This window comes from Sapajus apella, unplaced genomic scaffold, assembly GCF_009761245.1.
Source record: "Sapajus apella isolate SASKATOON/1434 unplaced genomic scaffold, GSC_monkey_1.0 scaffold81, whole genome shotgun sequence".
NCBI classification, from domain to species: Eukaryota; Metazoa; Chordata; class Mammalia; order Primates; family Cebidae; genus Sapajus; species Sapajus apella.
In genome coordinates, this window is record NW_022437021.1 from 1,319,520 (window position 1) to 1,342,348 (window position 22,829).

At 37.7% G+C, this 22,829-nt stretch overlaps 1 protein-coding gene across 6 annotated transcripts in view; it reads right to left on the bottom strand.

Moving 5' to 3' along the window:
* The window catches only part of DYNC1I1 (dynein cytoplasmic 1 intermediate chain 1), a 314,945-nt gene that overhangs the window by 107,596 nt on the left and 184,520 nt on the right, over positions 1–22,829 (bottom strand). For all 6 annotated transcript variants that reach the window (XM_032252893.1, XM_032252891.1, XM_032252892.1 and 3 more), the window contains 3 exons: positions 15,060–15,149; positions 7,977–8,139; positions 5,807–5,906 (listed from right to left, as the gene is read on the bottom strand). In XM_032252893.1, the coding sequence (XP_032108784.1) occupies positions 5,807–5,906; positions 7,977–8,139; positions 15,060–15,149 (353 nt within the window). The remainder of the gene's footprint in view (positions 1–5,806; positions 5,907–7,976; positions 8,140–15,059; positions 15,150–22,829) is intronic.

Below are 22,829 nucleotides of genomic sequence, written 5' to 3' on the forward strand. Positions count from 1 at the left end.
CTCTGTCTCACTCCTGTATACTGAATTTCCCTAATTCCTCAATACCTTTCAAATGAATATTTTCTTTCTATCTCTAAGGTCAGAGCCTCCTACATTAATTTCTTATCTGGATGAAGGTAACAGCTTCATAAATGGCTTCCTATACTGACCTACTCCACTCTCCCTCCTTTATCAGGAAGCCTTTACAAAATATATATGTGGCTAAGTCATTCCTCAGTTTAAAATACTTTAATGGGTCATCATTACTTTCAATGCAAAATGCAGGTCACATAGGATATTTAGTAATCTGTCATTTTCTGCCTTCCCTGCTTACCCTCCTACAATCTTCCCTCTTTCTTCCCACCTCCCACACCCTAGGATCCAGCCTCACCGGACTAGTTTTGAGGCACACAGGTACACCTTTGTACCTGTGTGCCTCAATGAAAGTCTCATTCTCACTCTCATTGGGATGCCTCTTCCCAATGAGAGTTAAGTATGCATGTGTTGTTTACATACTTAACTTATCCTTTAACACTCAACACAGGCATAAACTCCTCCCGACAATCCTGACTTAACCATCCACTTCATTCTTTGCCGATTATCAGCTCCCTTAGCATTATGTGTCTGCCCTGCCAGTTAAAGCACTTGTCAAATGCATTATAACTTTTTTCTCCACTTATGTCTTTTGCTAGATTGTAAGCTCTTTGAGTGTAGGGACTGGTTTTTATTGACCCCTGAATCCAGGATCTAGTAATTCCTAGCATGTAATAAACTCATGCCAACATTTCTTTAATTATTTAAAATTTTCAATTTTAGTAATTCTGTGCTCAACAGAAAGGCTTTATATTTCATCCTTTGTTGTCAAACAATAGTAATAATTAAAGGCTTAAATGCAAGAAACATAACCAGTAAAATAACAAGAAAGACTCTATAGTGATGTTAGGTATTAGAAAGACCTACTCACCCTACATAAACTCTGTCCTGAATGTTATTAAATAAACTGAGGATAAATCTCATAGGAGGTACTTATGTGTTAGGACATATTTCATGAAAATGTCATTCTTATCTAGGATTCTCATAAGGCAGCTCTATTAAAAATAGCATCAGGACTATAGCAGATCATATAACTCTCTTCTTATAATTTAATCTTTTCCTTCTTTTCCACTATGTTTTATATATATTTAATGGAAGATTGCCTTTATAAATTTGAACATGAACTTCTTTTTTCATACCAAAAGTAACTAAATCTAAGTCTTATTCATTCTTCCAGCAACCTCAACTAAAGAAAGCTGCAGAGTTACAACTTGCTGGTTGTGCAGAGGAAGTATAAGCATACGGTGATACATATGTACATGGTCACCAGGGGAAGTAATCATTCTTTATTAAAAAATGCTCCTCAGCGGATGAATCAAAGGCCTATTAAGAAAGGCCTTTGATTCAAAGCCCATTCAAAGAAACTAACATCCAGATAAACACGGAAGTCTCCAGACTGTCCATCTGAAGTTTAACTATGTCACATGTGAAAAGGCAGCTCTATAAACATCAACACCAGTACCACAGGGGCCAAGGAGCAGCCAGATGTGTCTGCAATAATATCCCGCAGCTTTACATCTGGGTCTCATCGTTGGCACCCACTTACAGGTTTTCTTTTTCCATTCAAAAATATTTTAAATTATTTAGCCTTAAATCTGCTTTAGAAAACAGGGGGTGCTTTAGCAAAATTACCAATGAAATGCCTTTGGCATAATTTCTATAGCTGAAATCTTAAGGCCTAAAGATACTAATTTAAATTTTATCTCATGCAAGTTTTTGTGATTTCAAAGTGCTCTCTAGTATGTCTTTTCCCACTGTTTGTTTGAACATGACTAGTCATATTTTATTTTTCCAAAAAAACTCTAAACAATTACTTAATCTTAAATGTTGTTCAAAACTATAATTTCAAAGAGAATATAAAAAATTATAAAATTCATGATAATTTGGTTACCCATAGGGCTGAATTATCCAATATCTATCTCAGGAGAATTTTACCTGGTAATTACCAGATATGGTCTCAAGCCCATTTTCTTCTAACAAATAAATGAAACCTAGGCCAGGCACAGTGGCTCATGCTTGTAATCCAAGCACTTTGGAAGGTTGAGGCCGGCAGATCACTTGAGGTCAGGAGTTGGAGACCAGCCTGGCTCAATGGTGAAACCCTTTCTCTACTAAAAATACAAAAATTAGCCGGGCGTGGTGGCCTGTGCCTTTATATGCATTAATTCATTTAATACTCACAATAAATATGTGAGCTAGGTATTATTATCATTTCATGAATGAAGAAACTTAAGCCAAGAGAATTTAGGCAACTTGCCCAAGTTGATACAGAGTGTGTTAAGTAATCTTTACAGAGATTAATCTGGTAAAAGGACTTATACTGCCTTAACCTTATAGAGACGCGACAGTAGGGAGACCAGTAAGAAGATGTTCCCTAACATAAGCAAGAAGTAGGGGACATGACATAAAGTAGGTGTCAAATCCATGTTCCTGGATTTGCATTGGTGTCAGTAGGAATCTTTTTGCTCTTGTAATTGATTGGATTTAGCAACTAACTGAGCTGCCAAAGATTATTCAGGTTTGCATCTTGGATGACTACAGGAGTGGAATATACAATTTACATGTGAGAGGAGTATACATTGTGGGAGTAAGATCATGAGTCTAGTTCTGTACACATCTGAAATCTCTGTCATGTGGTAGTGATGGTATTATTGACTCACTGTGCTAAATAATTTTCAATGGGTGGCAAAGTTGACATAATCATCCAAATTCCCAGATTTCTTCCAAGGAATGATGTTTGATGATATTTTGCAAATATTTCAAAGTTAAAGTGCTCTGGTTTATGAAGCCCAGGAGACCAAAGCAAAGCTATGCTGAAACTTATAATTTCTTCATTTTTTTCCCCTCAGTTCTATTCTGTTATATTCAGGAAATCATCCTAGACATATATGCCACCACTACATACCAAGACTGTTCCTCTATCTCTCTTCTTTCTTAATATCATTGGATTGCATCTAAATCCATCAAAAGGTCTCTTTATCCCATAAGCATGTAACCCTAGTCCTTTGAAGCCCACAAAAGTGTGATGTAGGAGCTGAGGGTTCTAATCTCTTTTTCTTATGCCTCATATACAATACATTTTTCAAAATTGCAAACTTCTTCCCCACAGCATAGGTGGGCAGGTCACACAAAAATAGGGGAAAATAAATGTAGTCTCTCCATGGTAGAGTTTCTGTTATTTCCAACTTCACTTCCTGCAACACAAACATCATGCAAGACCCTGTGTGGAAACACATCCATGGGCAATGTGGCCCATCACCTACTGGGGCAAGACAGGGACTGGCCCTGCCTTGTGCCTCCTCAGGGAGTGTTATCAGCTGACACGGGAACAATGTTGTAGTTGCCTTGAGGAATGTGTCAGATAAGGTTCCTGTGTAATTTCCCGACTCTGAACAAGTGAACAAGCTGAGCTAAGTGTTTCCCTGGGCTTGGATCTGATTTCTCTGCACACACTCAAGCATGCTCAGAGACCACCCACACACTGGCGGAAAGTGGCTGGGCAAACCCTGCTTGTCTTAGTCTCTGCACGATCATGCCCTGTGTGCTTTGTTGTTTGGATATAAAAGGGAATTCAAGAGGAAAGAACACTCACCCACTTGATGGCTGATGAGGGTCCAGTTATGGGGAATTACACCCCTCTTTTGTTCCTCTGTTCTCCAATAGGATTAATTGGGACTTACACATTTTATAGCTCTGCCTAGAACACCCTCTTCTTCCTCCATTTGTCTAAATCCCAGTCTTCTGAGAAGTTCAGTCTGACCAGAGACCAGATTCCAACCTCCACTGAACTCTGAAAGCACATGCCCCATATCATTCTGCACCTACAAGCTCTTTTAGTTTCAGATCCAGAAGCTCTTTGTGGGAGGCAGTGGTTAACAGCATATGCCCTGGGATGATAAAATACTTGGGTATAAATCCCCACTCTACCATACCCTAACTGAGTGATTTTCGGCAAGTTACTTAGCTTCTCTGAGCCTCAGTTTCTTCAAATATGACATGCAAATAGTAAGCGTGGCCGCTTCCTACGATTTTTATGAGGAGGAAATAAGAAAGCCTTCACAGCAGCTGTCATGGTGCTTTGCATAGAAGAAAAATAAATTAAAAGCTAGCTCTATTATTCCCAATAAAAGCATTGATAACAAGAAAGCAGAAACCGTGCTGTGCGTAAGTGCCTAGGAATAATCATTCCTGCTTTTATCACTGTTTTTATGTCAGTGTTATTGTGGGAAGAAACACTGTTGTTAAGAATGTGGGCTCAGGCATCAGACGCTTAGGTTCAAATTCTGACATCACCCCACTAGGCTGTGTACCTTTGTATATTACTTGCCCACTCAGTGCTTGGTATATTGCCACCTAGCTGAGTTGGGCATTCAGAAAATTGGCTTTTGGTAAATTTGCCTGCTTTCACTCTGAATGCCACACTAATAACCTTAGACTTTCTTTCCGTGGGCAATGGGGAATTTTAGTCTAGGGAATGAAGAGATCAGGTTTTTATTTTGTTTTGTTTTTTTGAGACAGAGTCTTACTCTGTCACCCATGCTGGAGTACAGTGGCATAATCTCAGCTCACTGCAATCTTTTTCTCTCAGGTTCAAGCAATTCCCCTGTCTCAGCCTCCTGAGTAGCTGGGATTACAGGTATTTGTCACCATGTCTGGCTAAGTTTTGTATTTTTAGTAGAGACAGGGTGCCACCATGTTGGCTAGGCTGGTCTCAAACTCCTGACCTTAGGTGATCCACCTGCCTCAGCCTCCCAAAGTGCTAGGATTATAGGTGTGAGCCACTGTGCCTGGCCAGTGATCAGGTTTTTATTTTAGAAAGATTATTTGGGTAGATTTCCAGAGGGGAGAACTGTACGTGGACAAGTATGAAGGTAGAAATATTAGTTTGAAGGTTAAGAATAGTATTAGATGATGAATATATGAGTGGAGACATGGAAAGACTTGGTGACAGCCTGGCTCTGGAAGACAAGTGGAAGTTGGCAATGTTGATGAAAGTTCTGCTTTAGGCTCTTGGGTATATTGTGGTGCCTTTAACATAAAGATCATATAATAGGCAAAAAAGGATTTGGGATATATGGAAATAATGAGTTAATAATTCATTTAGGATTCTATGAGACATCTAGAATAATGGGTCTGTCTGGTGTACAAAGTGAAATTCAGCAGGGAGATTGGGCAGGAGATATAAACAGGATGGTCATGGTTGAATCTTTAGCAGTGGAAGAGATCTCCCACAGAGAGCATGTCAGGAAGAAGCGCAGGGGCTGAGGGCAAGGCCACAGGGACCTTAAGGATGATTAGAGGAAAAAGAAGTCTTGGAGAAGTCAGAGAACTAGGAGAGAGTAAAGAGGAGTAGTGAGAGCTCAATGGAAGGAAGATGTTTCTCTAGGCACAAGGAAGCTGACTAAGCTGTTGACAAAGAGATGTCAGGACAGATGGCTTAAAAATATCCACAGGATTTGACAAGTAGGAAATCAATGGTAATCTTAATGAGAGCAGTTTCATGGACAAAACAATCTGGCTTCTTGTCTGGTACCTAGCACACAGTAGGTACTCAATAAATACAAATTACTGAGTAGAGAATTGAAACTGAAACTGCAATAAAATGAGGGGGAAAAAAAACCCAACAGGCATAGAGAAGAAATTGTAGGTTAGTAAACAAATCTTTTATTATTTTTTAATAGAAATGCCATGAGAACATAAGCCCAGTTCGTCCCACCCCAGCAATAATTCTTACCTGGAGGGACCAGTCCATACAAGTGACCACTCGATGCTTGGACCAATGCTCATCATAGAACTGACGATTGAAAGAAAGATTGGCTCCAGCCTGGACATCCCTAGGAGGATTTAAACATCAGAGATAAATATGGGGATCTCTCTCTACACTGCTCATATTGAAACACTGATACGGCAAAAGCCTCCACACAATACTCTCTGAAGCCAAAACGTTAATCTAGACTGTACACTCTGATAAAAATTAATGAACTAAAGATGGTTATCTTTATGAAAAGCTCTTTCTAATCTGGCCCAAAAAGGGTTTCCACATGTTGTTCCAAGACTGTTACGAAATGTCAGATTTGTTTCAAGTTCTCATCTTGACCAGTTCCAAGCTTTCTCCAACCTGCTTCAGGCCAGAGCCTTTCAGGGTTTATCAGAAATCTCTCGCTATCAAGGGAGCACAGCAAACTAGAGGATTCCTTGATATTGATATCACCTTATTTGTTCTTAGACCAGAAATGATACGTATGTTTTTATTTACTTGTAAATTCTGATAGGCTATAGCAGTAGCCTCCTCACTCAACAGTAAGTGGTAATTTCTACCATGAGACAGGTGTGGTAGACAGTGGAGGATTCACCAGATATGTTCCAGATACCCTTCTGGCATGGATCAAAACAACATCTGAGTCTAGGAAGATTGTACTTTAGCCAGTGTTTACTTGGCTGACACTCAACTGGCCATAACAGCTGCTTCAAGGAACTCAGCGCTAGTTATGCAGCTGCTTCATGAGCTGAGTATTCAAATTGAGTAATGTTTGTTCTGGGCCAAGAACTATGGGATCTGCATAAAAAGCTGCCTAAGTTGCTTGGGCTTTGGTTCAGAAATTCTTTTACGCCCAAGATTCCTCTGTTCATTTGCTTCAACTGCTGGCTTGAACCATGCATCACTTAACTTATATGGCTATTGTTCAGACTGGATGACCTGGCTTCTGAACAAGTTATTTGGTCTCTAATTAGTAAACTTAATATGACAGTTTTTTTTCTGTCAACACTTCCTCAGCTCCACCATTGCAAACTCAAGCAATATATATATCTGCATACACACACACACACACACACACACACACACACACACACACACACACAAGTTCTGCCAGTAGCCTAGGGTAATACTGAGCCAGGGACATAGAGGGGAATAGGACCAACAAAATCAAGTAAGTCAGAGAACAATGGCTTTTCAAAAGAAAACAAAGATTGCAGAATATGTATATTCAAACTATTGTTATCTCTTCAAGGTCGTCTAAAGATGCTGCCTACTGTTGAGAACATGTTCAGAACTCCTTTTTGAAATAGTTTTTTATGCCTCTGTTTCATTCCCTTGAGCATCCTCAATGATGATAAGACATTGTCCTTTAAGAATGTATTTGGATTTTAGAAATGGTAAAAAAAAAATCAGGTCTAATGAAAAAGGCAAGTGATACTACCTTCAAATATCATTCTTGGCCAAAAGAAATCTGTGGCTAAGCACAGGTATATTTATGTCATATAAGGCTCATAGAGTCCCTCCTGTTCTTCCTATGATGATGGTTGACGGTCACGGCTTTTTCCAACACCTATGCTATAGTCGTAGAGGAAGTCATTTAGGGACACTTGCTTTTATTGATTAGTTTTGTTTTGTCTGTAAATATATTCTTGCATATATTAATATGTTTCCTAAAGGGCATATACACATAGGCATACTTTTATGGTACCAAAAAGAGGAAACATTTTCCAGTCTCTATTCATCATCATGCACATCAGTTAACTTCTCCCATACCTCATGTTATTTTCTTCAGTTTCCTATTTGCTTAGACATCAGATCTGGTAGATACAACACAAATTTCCTTTGCTGCTTACAAGAATGTTTTCTTAAAGGATAATGCATGTGAGTCTGCCAGTCTCTATCACCTGGACTGTTCCCCAGATACCAAGCTGAAAAGCATTTCACAGAAACACGTGATAATTACAGGGAAGCTCTAAGCCAGAACATATCACCAAGCCCACAGTCGAAGCTGTTCAGCAAGATCAATTGCAAAATTTCACCCTCCTCTGATTTCTTAATTTTGAATTTGCCTAGTCAGAACATAAATAAATTTAGAATTAACGGATAACTTACACTACATTTTAAAGAATGCACACAAGAGACTAACCCATCTTTTTCCTCTAACTCTCGGCCACTGTAGTCAAAAAAGATGTCGGAGTCTTCAGCCAGGGCTCTTTCAATTACCCGTATTGTCCGGTCAAAAAAGATGAGAAATTCCTCTGAATGAAGGATCTGCTGTTTTTCTTCCTCTGTCAGCTCCCTTGGAGGGGCTTTATTTATTTATTTTTTTGTAAAAGAGATTGTTAGGGAAGAAAAAAGGGACAATTAAAACTTATCAAGAGGAACCCAACTCTTGAGAAGACTGCTTATCAAAGGCATGACAAGATACAGTGAAACAAACCATTGTTAATATTGATTCTAAATTATTTATAAATTCCCACCAAAGGCTTCTGCAGATGTCCCCACAAAAAGATAGCATATTTGGTCTAATTATTATTTTGAAGAGTTGAAGAAGATTACAAATAAATATAGATTGATGTGTTTTTAGCAATCATTTCTAAATTTTTTTAACTTGAAAAACAGCTCAAATAGGGCATAATGGATAAATTTACAAAACTATGTATTTATATATGCTACTGTACTATTGTCAAGCTGGCAATATTAAATAATTAGGAACATTCTATAATGTGATCCACATAGTACCTTTCCTCTTTCTACTGAGTAAATTTGTAAATTCATTTTATTTTAAATGGTTAGTTGGTAAGGCTAACTGATTGTTATATAGATTATATTCAAAAGCAAAAATATATCCTTCCAAACCTGCTTTCACTCAAGGTCTTCTGCTTTTAGACAAACACATGGAACAAATAAATGCTTCTATAAAACAACCCAAAATTGTTTTTCTGCCTTACTTTTCTAGCATTATTAATCTTATCAAACTAAATTTAAAGATAAAAAATGAGACAAAGAGATCAAATAACTAGCAGTATGTTATAGTTTCTGAAAGTGAACTCACCTTAGAGTCAACATATGGTTACATAAATCATTCCTTCAGTTGCATGTTTTACATAAAGCTATAGGGAAGGGATTAGGAACTCTCCAGACTGGAAAACCCTCAAGGGCAGAAACTGCCAGCTGAACCTTTGTGGTTCTTCAGGAACCCCAGTTCAACTCTGGTGGAACGAGCCTTCAATAAAATATTCATTAGTTACTCTTTCAGTGGTACAGAAGCTCCTGAAGTTAAACTTACAGGAGGGTAGTGCATTACAATCACAGGTGGAGCCTCTGATGGAATCACTCACCCACAGGTTTTCCCAAGCACTTCCACAGCCATCCTAATAACCAGATTGATTTCTATCTGGCCACATCATCAGAAGAATCTTTTAGGTACTATCACCTGTAGCATAATGTTTTATGAAAGTGCTACATAATTTGATTAATTGTATCTTGAAGCCTAAGAAACCTGTAGTGCCAAAAGGCCCTTCTACTGAGTCATGGCAGTGGATCCAATGTTCATAGTATCTCCCTCTTTCTAGCCTCCCCTTCCCTGCCCCAGACCATGATGCAGGATGTCTGGAGAAACTTGAGAACCTCTATTCGTACAAGAAACTAGAATGACTCTGATGTAGTTGTTTCATACCTTAAGAAATGCTCTCCAGAAATATTAGGGCAACATGTGATTCATCTACTATAGTAGAAGGCTTTCTCCTAACATAGTCCACTCCGTAGTTTCCAACAGCCCTAAATATAATTAGAAATATTTCTTTGCTGCCTAAGTCTCCAGAGCCCTAAATATTCCAGTGTGTACTGGGACTTTCCAAGGACCCTCATCAACTTCTACTGAGCAGTGCTGCCAATACACTAGTTTTTTAAATGGTGAATCAGGCAATGTTCACACTCAGAGTTTGGCTAAGTAGTGAGGAAAGAGGTGGAGGTCACAAGTAACATAAAGAACTCTATGAAGCCAACCTGGAATCAAGCACCCTGCCATATGCTAACTTTGATTATTTAATCAATGCATTGAAGCTCTCTGGGCAGCAGTTTTGTCTATGAAATGGAGATGATACCTAAACTTTAAGTCTGGTTTAAGGATTAAAGATAAATCTGCTGGGCTTCGATAATTAGTAATTAAGTAGTAATTTATTAGTCTGCTTTCTAAAACTATAAATGAGACATTTGAATTATTTCACTCCAGAATATAATAAATCTACAAAATGAAACTAGGCAAAAGGGAAAAAACGCTACAAAATGATAGGTCCATTTTGTTTTGGTTAGTATTGTTAAGTAAATTAATAAACCTGAACTTAACAAGAATACTATGGCCAAGAAGAATGTCTTATTTAAAAAGACTTACTTGGCCATGGTCACTGTTAATAGATGACTTGAAACACACTTGAAATTAAAGATGTAGGAATTATTCTCCTTTATTTCTTTTTTATGATAGTAAAAAATCTTTCTAGTCTCTGTTTATCTTTTTGAGCCAATTCTATTTCACCTGTATCTTTCCTTACAGGTCCATTACCTTGAATAAAAAATGGTATCTATGTAATTTTCTGTAATTTATTTTTTTCCCTGTAGCTTATTGTCACTTTGATCTCAGCTTTCAAGACACACAACTTCTTCTCTAACAGAAACATAAATGGCTGATCAAAGTGTAACATTGAGAGGCCAAGTTCAGGTAGGTGGAGCACTAGCCTCTCCAGATACTATGTTTGACAATACAATATTTGGCTTGAAATTAAAAAGCTACTGAAGCAAACAAAAGATATATTTTATATTAAGCTTTGATGTCTAACAGGGATCAAATGACATGATTTGTTAGCAGAAAATAATCAGATGCATGTGCAGATGAGCACTTTTTAAAAATCATAAACAATAGTCAACTTAGTTAAATAGGGCCACAGTAATTTTCGATTAAATAAATGAAACCTCCCATACTTAAAGAACTTTAAATTGATAAGTGTTGTTACAATATAATTAAAACATAACAGAGCATCCAGGAACCACAACCAAAGGGCGTATTCAGAGATAACCTCTCCAGACATCATATTTCATGAAAGAAAATTGGTTGATTAATGGAATCCACAAAGTTCAAAATACAGGAATAAACAAATAGAATCAGAATTGTTTTATTCCAAGATAGACCCTAAATTCTCCCTGAAGTGTCTGTTTCTACAGCTTTTTCCTATCCCTGGAACCTAATAAATTATTTTAAACAAGTTCATGGTATTAAGAAGGTAAGAATTTAACAGCAAAGGACATACCAAAACAAAACGTGGGCATGGATATTAGTTTTTCTCATAAATTAAGCAGAAAATATTATTATAGCAGATTTTTTCTTTGTTTTCACAACACAAAACACGGAGTGTTTCTGCCAAAAAGTGACAGCCAACAATACTTGGTGCATTTAAAGAGCGCTTTAAGAAAAAGTAGATTCTGCTTTATGAAAAGTAGAATGCATGGATATGACTTACATATAATCCAAATGATAAGAAAATTTTCAAATTTACCAAAATTTAACCAAACAATTATATTGAGCTTGAATAAGATATACAAAAGAAATTTTACTGAATACCTAAAATTCAGAAGACAGACTAATCCATGAATTTGTGGCCTGCAAAATTAAAATCTAATATAAACGTCATTGAGGGTCCACTTTTTATTGTAGAACTATTAATTTTTCTTAGTTTTTTATATATAAAAATACTTTCAAATGTTTCTTTCAAGCATGATTGTATCTCATTTCTTATGTTTTATTGACCTTTCCTGGTACCCTCAATGTATACTTTGTCATTCTCTTTAATTAATTTACACTACTTTAAACTATATCTTTTGGGTTCTAGCCTTCTGGTGATTTTTTTTCCTCTATAAAAATGTACATTTCACAATGAATTTCACAACTTATACTGAGTTTTTTAGTATCTCATTCTATGTTAAAAGTTATTTTTAAAATATCTACTACAAATACGTCTTGACTTGTTTCAGCGATGTGGCTTTAAATTTCAATAAGATTATTTAAAAATATTTTTCAAGAATATCTAAGGAATAAAAAATAAACACATATAGCCAGGAAAAGCATTAGATTAAATAAGGACAGTGGCTCTCATGGGAATTTTACAGTGAAATCAGTGCATAAACAGCAGCAAGGAAACCAAACCAAACTAAAAGCGAAGGATATCTTTCTCTGAAGTCAGTGTGAGGTTTATGAGTTCATTTGTATTTACAAAAGAGTTTCCCAGTTGCATTGTTTTGAATTTCTAAACATGAAGATACAAGGACACTGACATATAGAAGTTTTCTAAACTTTGATCATAAGATGAAATATATCTGCTCTTTTCCTATTCTATTGCAGAAAAAATTAAACAGTAATAAGTCAAAACTGTATTTCTTTACTGTTTAATGCATTTTGATGTCACATGGGCAAAAATGTCAAAAGTTAGTGAGTGCTGATTGTTTTCCCCATGTCCCCCTCACCACTTTTTTCCTTTTCACTCCAAAAACAAAAAGCCAGATTTCTCAAAAATGTGTTCCCTGGTTTGAAGCTGTGTATGTCAAGTTTCAGCCCAGAGCAAATTTTTATGGCTGAGTAATAAATCCCTGAAACGCAGGGTTCATAATGGAAGTGCTGACACAGCCCTAACTACTCTGCAGTCGTGTGAATGGCGCCACGATTATATCTGCTAGAGATTCTTTCGAATGTTTGTAAAATAATGTCTTGCTTTTTAAAAAAAAAAAGCCAGAGTTTGATGCCAACATAAACATGCTTTTAACCCATTATGTGCTAATTTGCAGAAAAGCCATTAATGGAGAATAAGGCACACAGTGCAGCAGGAACAGGAAACGTTCTTTCAAACTTCTTTTGGACTTTTAACATGACTTTAATCAATTCCATGAAGCATGAGTAACAGTTAAAACTGAAGGGTGTTTTCACTTGGAACTTAAGAAGGAGGTTGCTTTGCTTTGCTGGAGAAGATGATTTGGAGATTAGGGCTGGGGTGGTGGTGATGAGGAATCCATGCCAAGACACACAAAATATACCCTGGCTCTTTATCACCAGGTATATTTTAAGAATATTTTGCAAATAGTAAAGGAGTACTTTAATAGAGCCTGACTTATTTTGTCCCTCACTGCACCTGTAATCATGATATTCTATTCACCAACTTTTTTTAAAAAAAAGGATGTTTTTAGTATAAGTTTAAATGTGAGATCTCTTCCATCAAATTCATTTGGACTCTCAGAAAGAGTAAGCGTTGTGTCTTCTGTGGATGCCACTGTTAAAATTCTGAATCTTCTCCTAAGACTTACTCATACCCTTATTGAACTTCTCAATGCCTGACACCTGGCACAGTAACAGAAATAAGACCCTTAACAATAGTTCTCCAATGAGTTTAAAGGAATTTGCTTGCATCTCTATTGGTATTTCCACATTCTTTTAAATGTACTAGCTGGGGCCCCTGTAACCATGTCATTTCAAAGCTATGGGCTATGGCAAAGCTGAGTACAGAGAGCTGGGGCTCCCAAGGGCATCCATCTCACCAGGATAGAAACCAGTTATAGACCCAGGCACTGCAAGGCAAGACTACTAATGATAATTTAGCAAGCTTTTATGTAACACTTACTTTGTGCCAAGTACTGTTCCATACTAGCCCTGTTTAATTTTTTAAAAACCTCAGAAGGAAAAAAAAAAAAAAAACTCAGAAGGTACGTATTATCTCTGTTTGCCAGATGGGGAAACTGACGCAAGAAAAGGTTAAATAACTCAGTCTGTAGCGATCACTCAGCTAATAACTGACAGAGACAAGATTTGATCCCAGGTAGTCTGGCTCCAGAGGCTGTACTTTTTCATTACTATCTTGCACTGGCTTTTAGATACCTGAGATTGCAAAAAAGCAACCAAAACTAAAACACACACATGCTAACCCACACTCACACACACTTCAAATAAGCCTCACTATAAAGTGATTCTTAATAATTTGTAAAAATGGTCTCATTTAAGTCCATATGATGTGGATATCATTTGTAATAGGTATTTGGGCTACTATAATTTTCTCATGACAGCACAAGGTGTTGAAGTGAGTACATGGGATCAATATGTATTAATTCCTACAAAAGTCCCCAGTGCTGAACATCTGCCACACTGTGCCAGAGCCACAACTATGTTTAAAATTTACAAATCAAATGAGCTTCTTATCAGAGTTATATCAATCTATACTTGGAACACTCAGTGAGAAATATGGAAGAAGCTTTTTAATCTACACTCAGTTCTCGGGTCCCACTCTCCATTTGTCAGCAAGTAAGACACATTCAAAATTCTCTTCTGTCTCCATGGGCTGAGAATCCCAAAGTAATCCAAAGCTGGATGTGTAAGAATATGTCATCTGTAGTATTTCCTGTCCCTCTTTTTCTTTTCTTTTTTCTTTCTTTCTTCTTATAGACACAGTGCTATCATGAAGAGGGCAACAGGGTGAAATGTACGGGCTTTGGATTCGACTCTAAATCTTGGCTCATGTGCTTGTACATTATATGTCCTTGGATAAGTTTTTAGACTTCTTTCTTCGTAGTTCTCTGCCTATAAAATGGGGGTAATAATATTATCTGCTTCAAAATGATGTTGTAAGGAGTGAATAATATCTGTGGAGTGCTTAGAAAACAGCCAAGTGCATAGTGAGTCCTTAATAAATATTAGTCATTATTATTACCAGAACATGTAAGAGGTTGTTCCCCCTTATACAGGCAGACTTGCAGAAGAAAAATTTTAATAGCAGAATTAATAGCAATGATCACTATTAATGTTTCACGTAGATCACAAGAAAACACTTCAAAATTTATTGACAAAATAATTATATCTAGTCCTTTGCTTTACTGTTATCATTGGGAATGTATGGTGGTGTGACAAGATAACATGACAGCTGATAACAAGTGTTTTATCACTATTTAGTAATAATTATACTAGAGTTGTAACTAGAATTGTTACTGAAATTGTGGACGTTTTGCACTTTATTTGCATCTATCAGTCAAGAAAGAAACGACTTTTTCTTTGGAGATTACAGTTTATGTTGCTAAATGTAATGTATTAAACAACCATAGAAAATATTCCATATAGAGTATATAAATTATATTTTTACTTAGCTCTATTGTCTTTTGGTAAAAGCAAATAAAACAATTACTTTACTTATTTTTGACACCATACCTTCCTTCACCTCCTGTTTTTTGTCTTGATTTTCCAGTTCTGAGTCCTGGCCAACTTTAGTTTCCACCATTTCCTCATCTTCCTCATCCTCTAGAAAAAAGAAAGAGAAAAATACAATATTTTCTTTCCTCAAAATCAAAGTCTTTGGTTGACAGTGGGAGGTAGGGGTAAAGTGTAAAGTTCTAATCATTTAAGGCAACATCTAAGTACATCAGTCCACAATGAATGCCCAAGATTAAATGTTCATGAATTTATGAATAAATTATCTCCAAAAGGGGCCTCTTTGAAAATTTCCCCAAGCTGCTGAGAAAACCATGCTCAGTGGACACCTGTACATCCAGCTCCAGGCCCTCACCACGTGGGATGTCTTGGAATTGCCTCCCTGACCTCTGAAGCTTCTTCGAGGATGGCCCAGGAACAGATTTTAAAATGTTTCCACCTGGAGCACATTTTCCACTGGGAACACCTGTTGTACAGATGACTCATTTCCAATTTAATTCTCACTAAATTAATTTGTTTTTGACCTACAGGAAAGGGTTAAATACAGGTCTGACCCCAGGTCAAATGCCACTGGCAAGTAAACAACAAGGGGAAGGGCCCCAAAGTCAATGCCATTGGTCTGGGAGAAAACAACCCGAAATGGTATTTACACATTCAGAGCAGTTCATGCATTAATGTGAATTTAATGAGACTAACAAGTCGACTGAGTTGGCTACCCCTGCCAGATGTTGGAGTGCCCTTCCTGCCCTATGCAAATGTGTGCTCATTTTTCCTCTCTCTCAACTTGCCTCTCCTAGAGGCCCCTTCCATTACAGAGTGTTTGAAAGCATCAGACACAATGCAGAAGGTTTAGAAGAGCGTCAAGATGTCACAAGAAAATCCAGATTATAGAAACGTAAATAATATAACAAATTAAAATTTGCTTTCAATCTTTAAATACAGTATTGTACTTCATGTAGGTTATTGACTTCATTGGTCCAAATAGAGTTGAAAGGAAATGACTTTGCTTCTTCTACCCCATATATTTATTAATTCAACAAATATTTATAAAACTTTTATAAAATCTCAAGGTCTGTGGATAGTCCCATTTCTATCCCAATAAATCCTGATATTTATCAACTCAAAATTTCAGTACCAACCACTTAGAATACATTATAAATGCATACTTAAATGCTCAAATGAAGTATATCCTGAAAAGCAACTTACAAAATTCTAACTAATATTAAGTAAGTGATTTGTGGAAGGAATATCAATTTTAAAAATATAGGTATCTAAAGTATAGCATTGCAATTTAGATATTAGCATTTTTAAAATATGAATTTTAATTGAAATATCATACTCTATAGGTATGCAGGGAGACTGTGGAGCCAAGTTCACTACTTTATATATAATCACACTATGCATATGTAAGAAAGAATGTAAAACATTTTAAAGAACTGTCATTTATTATTCACACATATCTCTGAGGTCACATTTATGAGATGAAAAGCCACACTTAAAATTTTGAAAAGAACACTGTGACCCAGACTTTTAAACAAATAAATCTTTAAAAAGTTATACATAGCATATCTATGTCCTTATCCATATGTGAATACATTAATGCTATCTCTTCACACACACACACACACACACACACACACACACACACACACACACACATACACAATTCCACTTGGAAAGTCCTTAGCAAAATATCCATCTTGATATGATGTATCTTCCTAACCCAAGGACTAAACATAAAGTGCAGTGAGGAACTAGATCGAGAGAAGCTTCCTCTTTCGGTAATCCTTGGATGAAGAGGCAGTTTTCAGCTGCTTTATTATTTCAGTGGCTTTATTTCTGAACCTTCTGGAGACATTTCTTTAACAGATTCAGCAGCCACACCCTGATACTTATTAAGTACAGGGCATTATCTGCTGTATTTTCAACAACAAAAAATGGTGATGAGGCCAGGGCTTATCACTTGTGTCCCCAAAATTGAACTGTGTCCTCAAAATTCGTATGTTGAAGTAATAAACTCCAGTACCTCAGAATGTGGCCTTATTTGAAAATAGGGTCACTGCAGATATAAGTAGTTCAAATGAAGTTATAATGGTGTAGGGCACCTAATCCAATATGACTGGTGCCATTATAAAAAGAGGAAAATGGATGCAGACACACACACACATAGGAAAAACATCATGGGGAGATGAAGGCAAAGATAGACCTGATGCTTTTACAAGCCAAGGAACACTGAAGAGTGCCAGCAAACCACCCAAAGTTAGGAGAACAGATTCCTCCTCACAGCCCTCAGAAGGAACCAAGCCCACAGACTTCTTGATCTCAGATCCTAGCCTCCAGAACTGTGAAGCATTAAATTTCTGTTGTTTACACAGCCAGTTTGTGGCACTTTGTTATGGCAGCACTAGAAAACTAATAAAGCCGGTAAGTGCATTTCCTTCTATAATCATACAATCTAGTAGAAGGGATACAGTAGATGTTCAATAATACTTAAGGCAGTCATGAGTGCATCACTTGTATAATCTAATTTATGTATCAGAACTTAGTACGATTAGCCCAGTTTTGCAGATGAGGAGACAATAATTACCCCCAAAGGAATTGCAACCACATCCCACTTCAAGTTCTGTCTGGCTCTGCCTGTTTTGGGGTCTGTGATTTTTAACCACTATACAAACTGCCTCCTGAACCACAGCATGATGTGAAATAGAAACGCCATGGAGAAAGGACAAAAATACAAGCAGCTGCAATGTTCTGTTGCAAGGTGAGGAGGCTTTGCAGGGGCTTTTTGAGGTAGACTTGCATGGCCTCAACATGGATAGTTCTTCCACTTTCAGGAGGTGAGCAAATACAAGTTTTAGCTGAGATGTTAGGTTTCACACCCTTGAGAGCTGCACATATGGATTATTTTATTTATCAAGAATATATATGCTACAACCACATTGTTCTAATTTTCATTCTGGAATTCACTGCTTTGAGACCTGGCCGGCAATCCTTAATATGAAGCGTTAATTCCCCCAGCCAGAAAGATTCACAGCTTGGGTGAGAGCAGCACCCCGAGGGAGGTATTTGATCGTGTTCCGGGCTGGAGTCCACCACTTGCTGGCCCCTGGGTTTTATCCAATTTGTGGGAACTCTCTGAGCCCCCATTTCCTCATCTGCTGGAGTGGAATAATAATCCTTCCTTGAAACACATTGTTGTTGTAAGAATGACTAAATAAAATAACCAATGCAAAATTGCTTTTTAAACCATAAATTCTCAGAAGAGTCAAGGCCATTGGGAACATACTTAAGCAGAAATCTTCAAAACGAACGTTGCCTTAGATTCTAACAAATATTGACTGAGCACTTACTATGTGCCAGGTGCCAGGCACTCACCAGGGAACAAGACAAACAAAATAATCTCTGTGCTCATGGAGCTTCCATTCCAGTGGAAAGAAACCACAAACAAATAAGAAAACAAAATATATATTGTATCAGACAAGTGCTATGGGGGAAAGGACAAAATAGGAAAGAGAGTTTAGGCATTCTGGTCAAAGTGGGAGAGTCTCAATTTAAAACAGAGGCCCCCAAAGGCCACACAGAGGTGACATGTGAGCAAAAACTTAAACGAGTTAGAGGAGTGAGTTGTGTGAAGACCTTGGGGAAAATAAGACTAATCAATCCATGGACCCAAGGGGAGTAATGGATCAAGGTCTGGATTCACTGATAACTAGTTCTTCTGACTATAGATGATAATTGTGCTTTCATTAGAGCCACCTAGCTCCTGCACTTACATCCTCTAGTTCTTAAAACTGAAAGCAGTTTTACCAAATGACTGAATTAGTCAGCTTTAAATAGTAACAAATTCTCATCTTTCACAGCTATAAGGGTATTTATTTTAAACATTAATTCTCAGAAGAGTCAAAAAAGAAACATCGTGACCAAAAGTGCCACTATGAGCTTATTGGAAAAATATTATTCTGTGATGTGCTTGGCTATAAAAAGGTCTAGGTTTGTGATACAATGTCTAGGTTTATGCATAGAAGCATGTGAGGAAATAGCAGGTTATCTAATTCCTTAAATGGAAAATCCTTCCCCAGAGAATATGTTTTCAATCAGTCTAAAAAACACACACACAACAAATATGTATTATGTTTGTAGTATGTACAGAGTCCCATAATGAGAAACTGTGAATAACAGAGAAATTTAAAAAATAGTACCTGCCCTTTTAAAGTGGCTACAAACCAGTTGTAGGTATTAATTTTTAGTGGCCACAGAATTCTTTGTCTATCAGCTTTTTAAAGACATAAAGTAAGTGTTTCAGTGAATTTGCTAAGGAAATAAAACACGAGAGACTGGTTTGTTTCTCTGCATACTGATATGTTTGCCTTGCTCAGCAAAGAAAGTATATTTTTCTTTAAGACTCTGGTTTCCTTTCTGGTGCAATTGGAATTACTTCTGTTGAAACCATTTTCAAAACAGTTAAATAACTTTAAAGAAAAGGGTTTATGGAGACCTGCTGCAGACCACTGATATATGAGTTGTGCCACTAGTTCATACCTAGTTACATTTCCTTTGAGATTGGAGGGAAAAAAATTACCACCCATGTATGGTTTCCTGCATCCAGGTCCACACAAGAAATTAAACTAGTGGCAGAAGTTAATTACCTGTCAGTCCAAAGGGCTAATTTCTAAACAATGGCATCTTTTAGACACATTATTTTATTTCACACCCATATTCTGCCGTCTCCAGGTGCCACATTCATTCCCCCTGGTTGGAAAAATCTTTGATAACCACTGTCCTCTTCCCTTAAGATTTTCAGAAGTCTAAGAATGAATAACTACATATTATATAGCAATAATTGCATATTACGCAGCACAGATAACACACTCAGCACGAGGCTTGACCCTTTGCCTGAGCTCCAGAAGAGTTCGTTTCCTCCCCTAGTCCATGGTTCTGAATGAAGCCGATGTAGACAGTTTTAGTATGCTGCAGTCCTCTGCTTGCTGACTTGTTCTGACAGCCTTATGGATGTGAGGTATTTGAAAGGGAGTGCAGTGGAACACTTGTCAGTGTTTGGCAATATAGTATAATAGCAAAACCCCTTTTCATCTGGGGCATATTCCCTTTGCAATGATTCTGGATAGGTGACGTGCTGGATCCTACTTTCCTCTCTTGAAGCCCAAGGGAAGAGAGTTTCCTGCTATTAATTTCCTGGTGGCCAGGACACAGAGAGAATCTGGGGATTCAGACTGGTTGCTTCTAACTCAGGCTTTGTCTTTGGATCCTTGGAGTCAAAGCTGAGAAAAAAATTAGGGTTTATTCTGGGGCAAAGAGCAGTAGCAGCAGTGATGCCCAACATCCTGGCAAGATTGTTCCAGAGGCCCAGTGTTCCAGAGTTCCCTTGGTCCCCATGCTTTTTCAAACCTGTTCCTTTTGCCTCCTGTTGATTCTGTGAGTACCAGACTTCCTTCCAATAAATCCCACTAAAGGTGGTGTCAGCACCAGATTTTGTTCCAGTAAGTGCCACCGGAGATGATGCCTGCTGCATGCAACCAGAACCCTCAGTGACACAAGGCGACCCTCTGTGAAGAGAGGGGCTTGTGTTTTATGAGGCCACTGGGTTCTTACTTTCCCTAACCCTCTTAGGGCTTGCAAAACCTCAGGATAAGAGGATCTGAGCTCCCGCCAGAGCCCTTGCTGCTCTGCTCCTGACATTTCATGAGAGGACTATGGCTCCTTCATCTGACACATCGGTAAGACCGCTAAGGCTGGCTTGGGTGGAGAGTGAAGGCAGGGAGTGGAAAGGGCCATTTCACTCCATCCTTCTCAGCTCCAAAGGGCATCCTGCTGCTGTCCAGAGTGGGAGGCACAAAGCAATTACCACATGACTTTGTAATGAATGGGCCAATGACTGCAAGATACACAATTATTTTATATACCGCTGAGAAAGACGATTACTGCTATTAAACTATAACACATCATCAATTTTAATGTGAAAATTGTGAATGTTAGAAATGATCAAATATGTTGTGGCTTATGAAATGAATAGAAACAAGCTTCCAAGATGTAAACTGGCAAGGACACAGAGGCAATTCTAAATCAAGCTTACTACTGTACTATTATTAGAGAATAGACTTGGAGAGATATAAAGACCTGAGTTTTTTCTGTTTTGTTTGTTTGTTTGTGTGTCTGTGTGTGTGTGTGTGTGTATGTATGTGTGTGTGTGTTTTGGATGTGTTCTTCTCAACTTAAGAACAAATGCCCTAGCCACTTTTACATAATTCCATGTATGGATATTCAGATGGTGATTCTTCTTATAACATATTTTAAAATTTTTAATAGAAAAAGACTTACCCCTTCAAGTTCTATTAAAGTTTTTTAAAAAAATATTTGAAGATATGCTTTGCAGCTCTGACTTTGGGCTCATCTTTTCTAATATTATATGCCCACTCTGGTTAACACTTACATCTATATCTTCCACTATCACCTACAAATTGATGTCTCCAGCCAAGATATCCCTTCTGGGCTCCAGACTCTGTAGTGGACACTCCAATGTGATTGTCTCCTAAGCACATCACATTTGACATGTCCACAGCAGAGTTCCAACCTTCTGCTTAATGGTGCCACTGTTCACATGGAATCCCAGCTGGATACCTGAGCACCACCCTCAACTCCCCTTTTCCTTCAGGGACTACTCCATTCAAGACAGATACCCCATTCAGGACTGACAGGGGTCTCAGTCCTGTCAATTCCACCTCCAGCATCTGTCTTGAATCCACCTCTGTCTTTACAACCCTTTACAATGCAGCGCCAGCAGCCTTAACTCTTCCTCTAAAACAGATTCGTGAATCCCCTCCATTGTTCTGCCACCCACCATATACATATCTGTATGATAACACATCTCATACCATGTAAAATTAGTTTTTTGCATCTATCTCTACAACCAGACTAAATATCCCTCAAAGACCTACTCTTCTTAGTATTATCAACATTAAGTACTGAGACTAGTAATATCAAAACAGGAAACTATTCTGGAAATTAGTAATGGCACTACATTACGTAAGGCCTTGAATGGTGGAACAAGAAGTGTGAACTTCTTCCTAGAGATCAGTAGCCCATTTTAAATAAACATTAATCATATTCAGTTCATAGATATTATTAATAATTTCAAAACAAATCTAAGGCACTGGATGCTAAATATAGCTTTGAAGCCACTTTGTGCAGATTCTGATATATCTCTCTGGGGATGGCTTGACCCTCAGTGAAAATTATTTCTGTCAATCTAATCTTCAGAGAAATTGGAGGTTTAAAAAACGAGTCGAGTTCTGATTTTGTTTAAGAATATGGCAGCAATGTGGAGGCTGCAGGAGCATGAGCAAGACTGAAGCCAGGGCACAGTAAGAAGGTAGGTCATAGCTATAGTCCAAGCTGCAGTTAAGAACCTGACCTTGGCTGGCACAGTTGCCAGTGGGTGTGATGAATCAGACTGTGAATTTAGACATGTATTTGTACAGCAGACAGTGAGAGCTCTTGCACAGAACTCACTCAAGTCACCCTATCCTTGGACCAACTTTGGGTACAGCTTGCCAACTTTGCCGGGAGTCCAGAGAGAGCCACCCTCCCAATATGTATCACAGCAGCCAAAATAAAGTATAACATGCACCACTGAAGCTTACACAAACCAAGGTGAGCGCCTCTATGCTTTAAAAATATGCAGGAAAGACATATTTTGTGGGATTTTCAGTAAGCACTTTGTTAAATATACTACATGCTAATATTGAAAAAGCC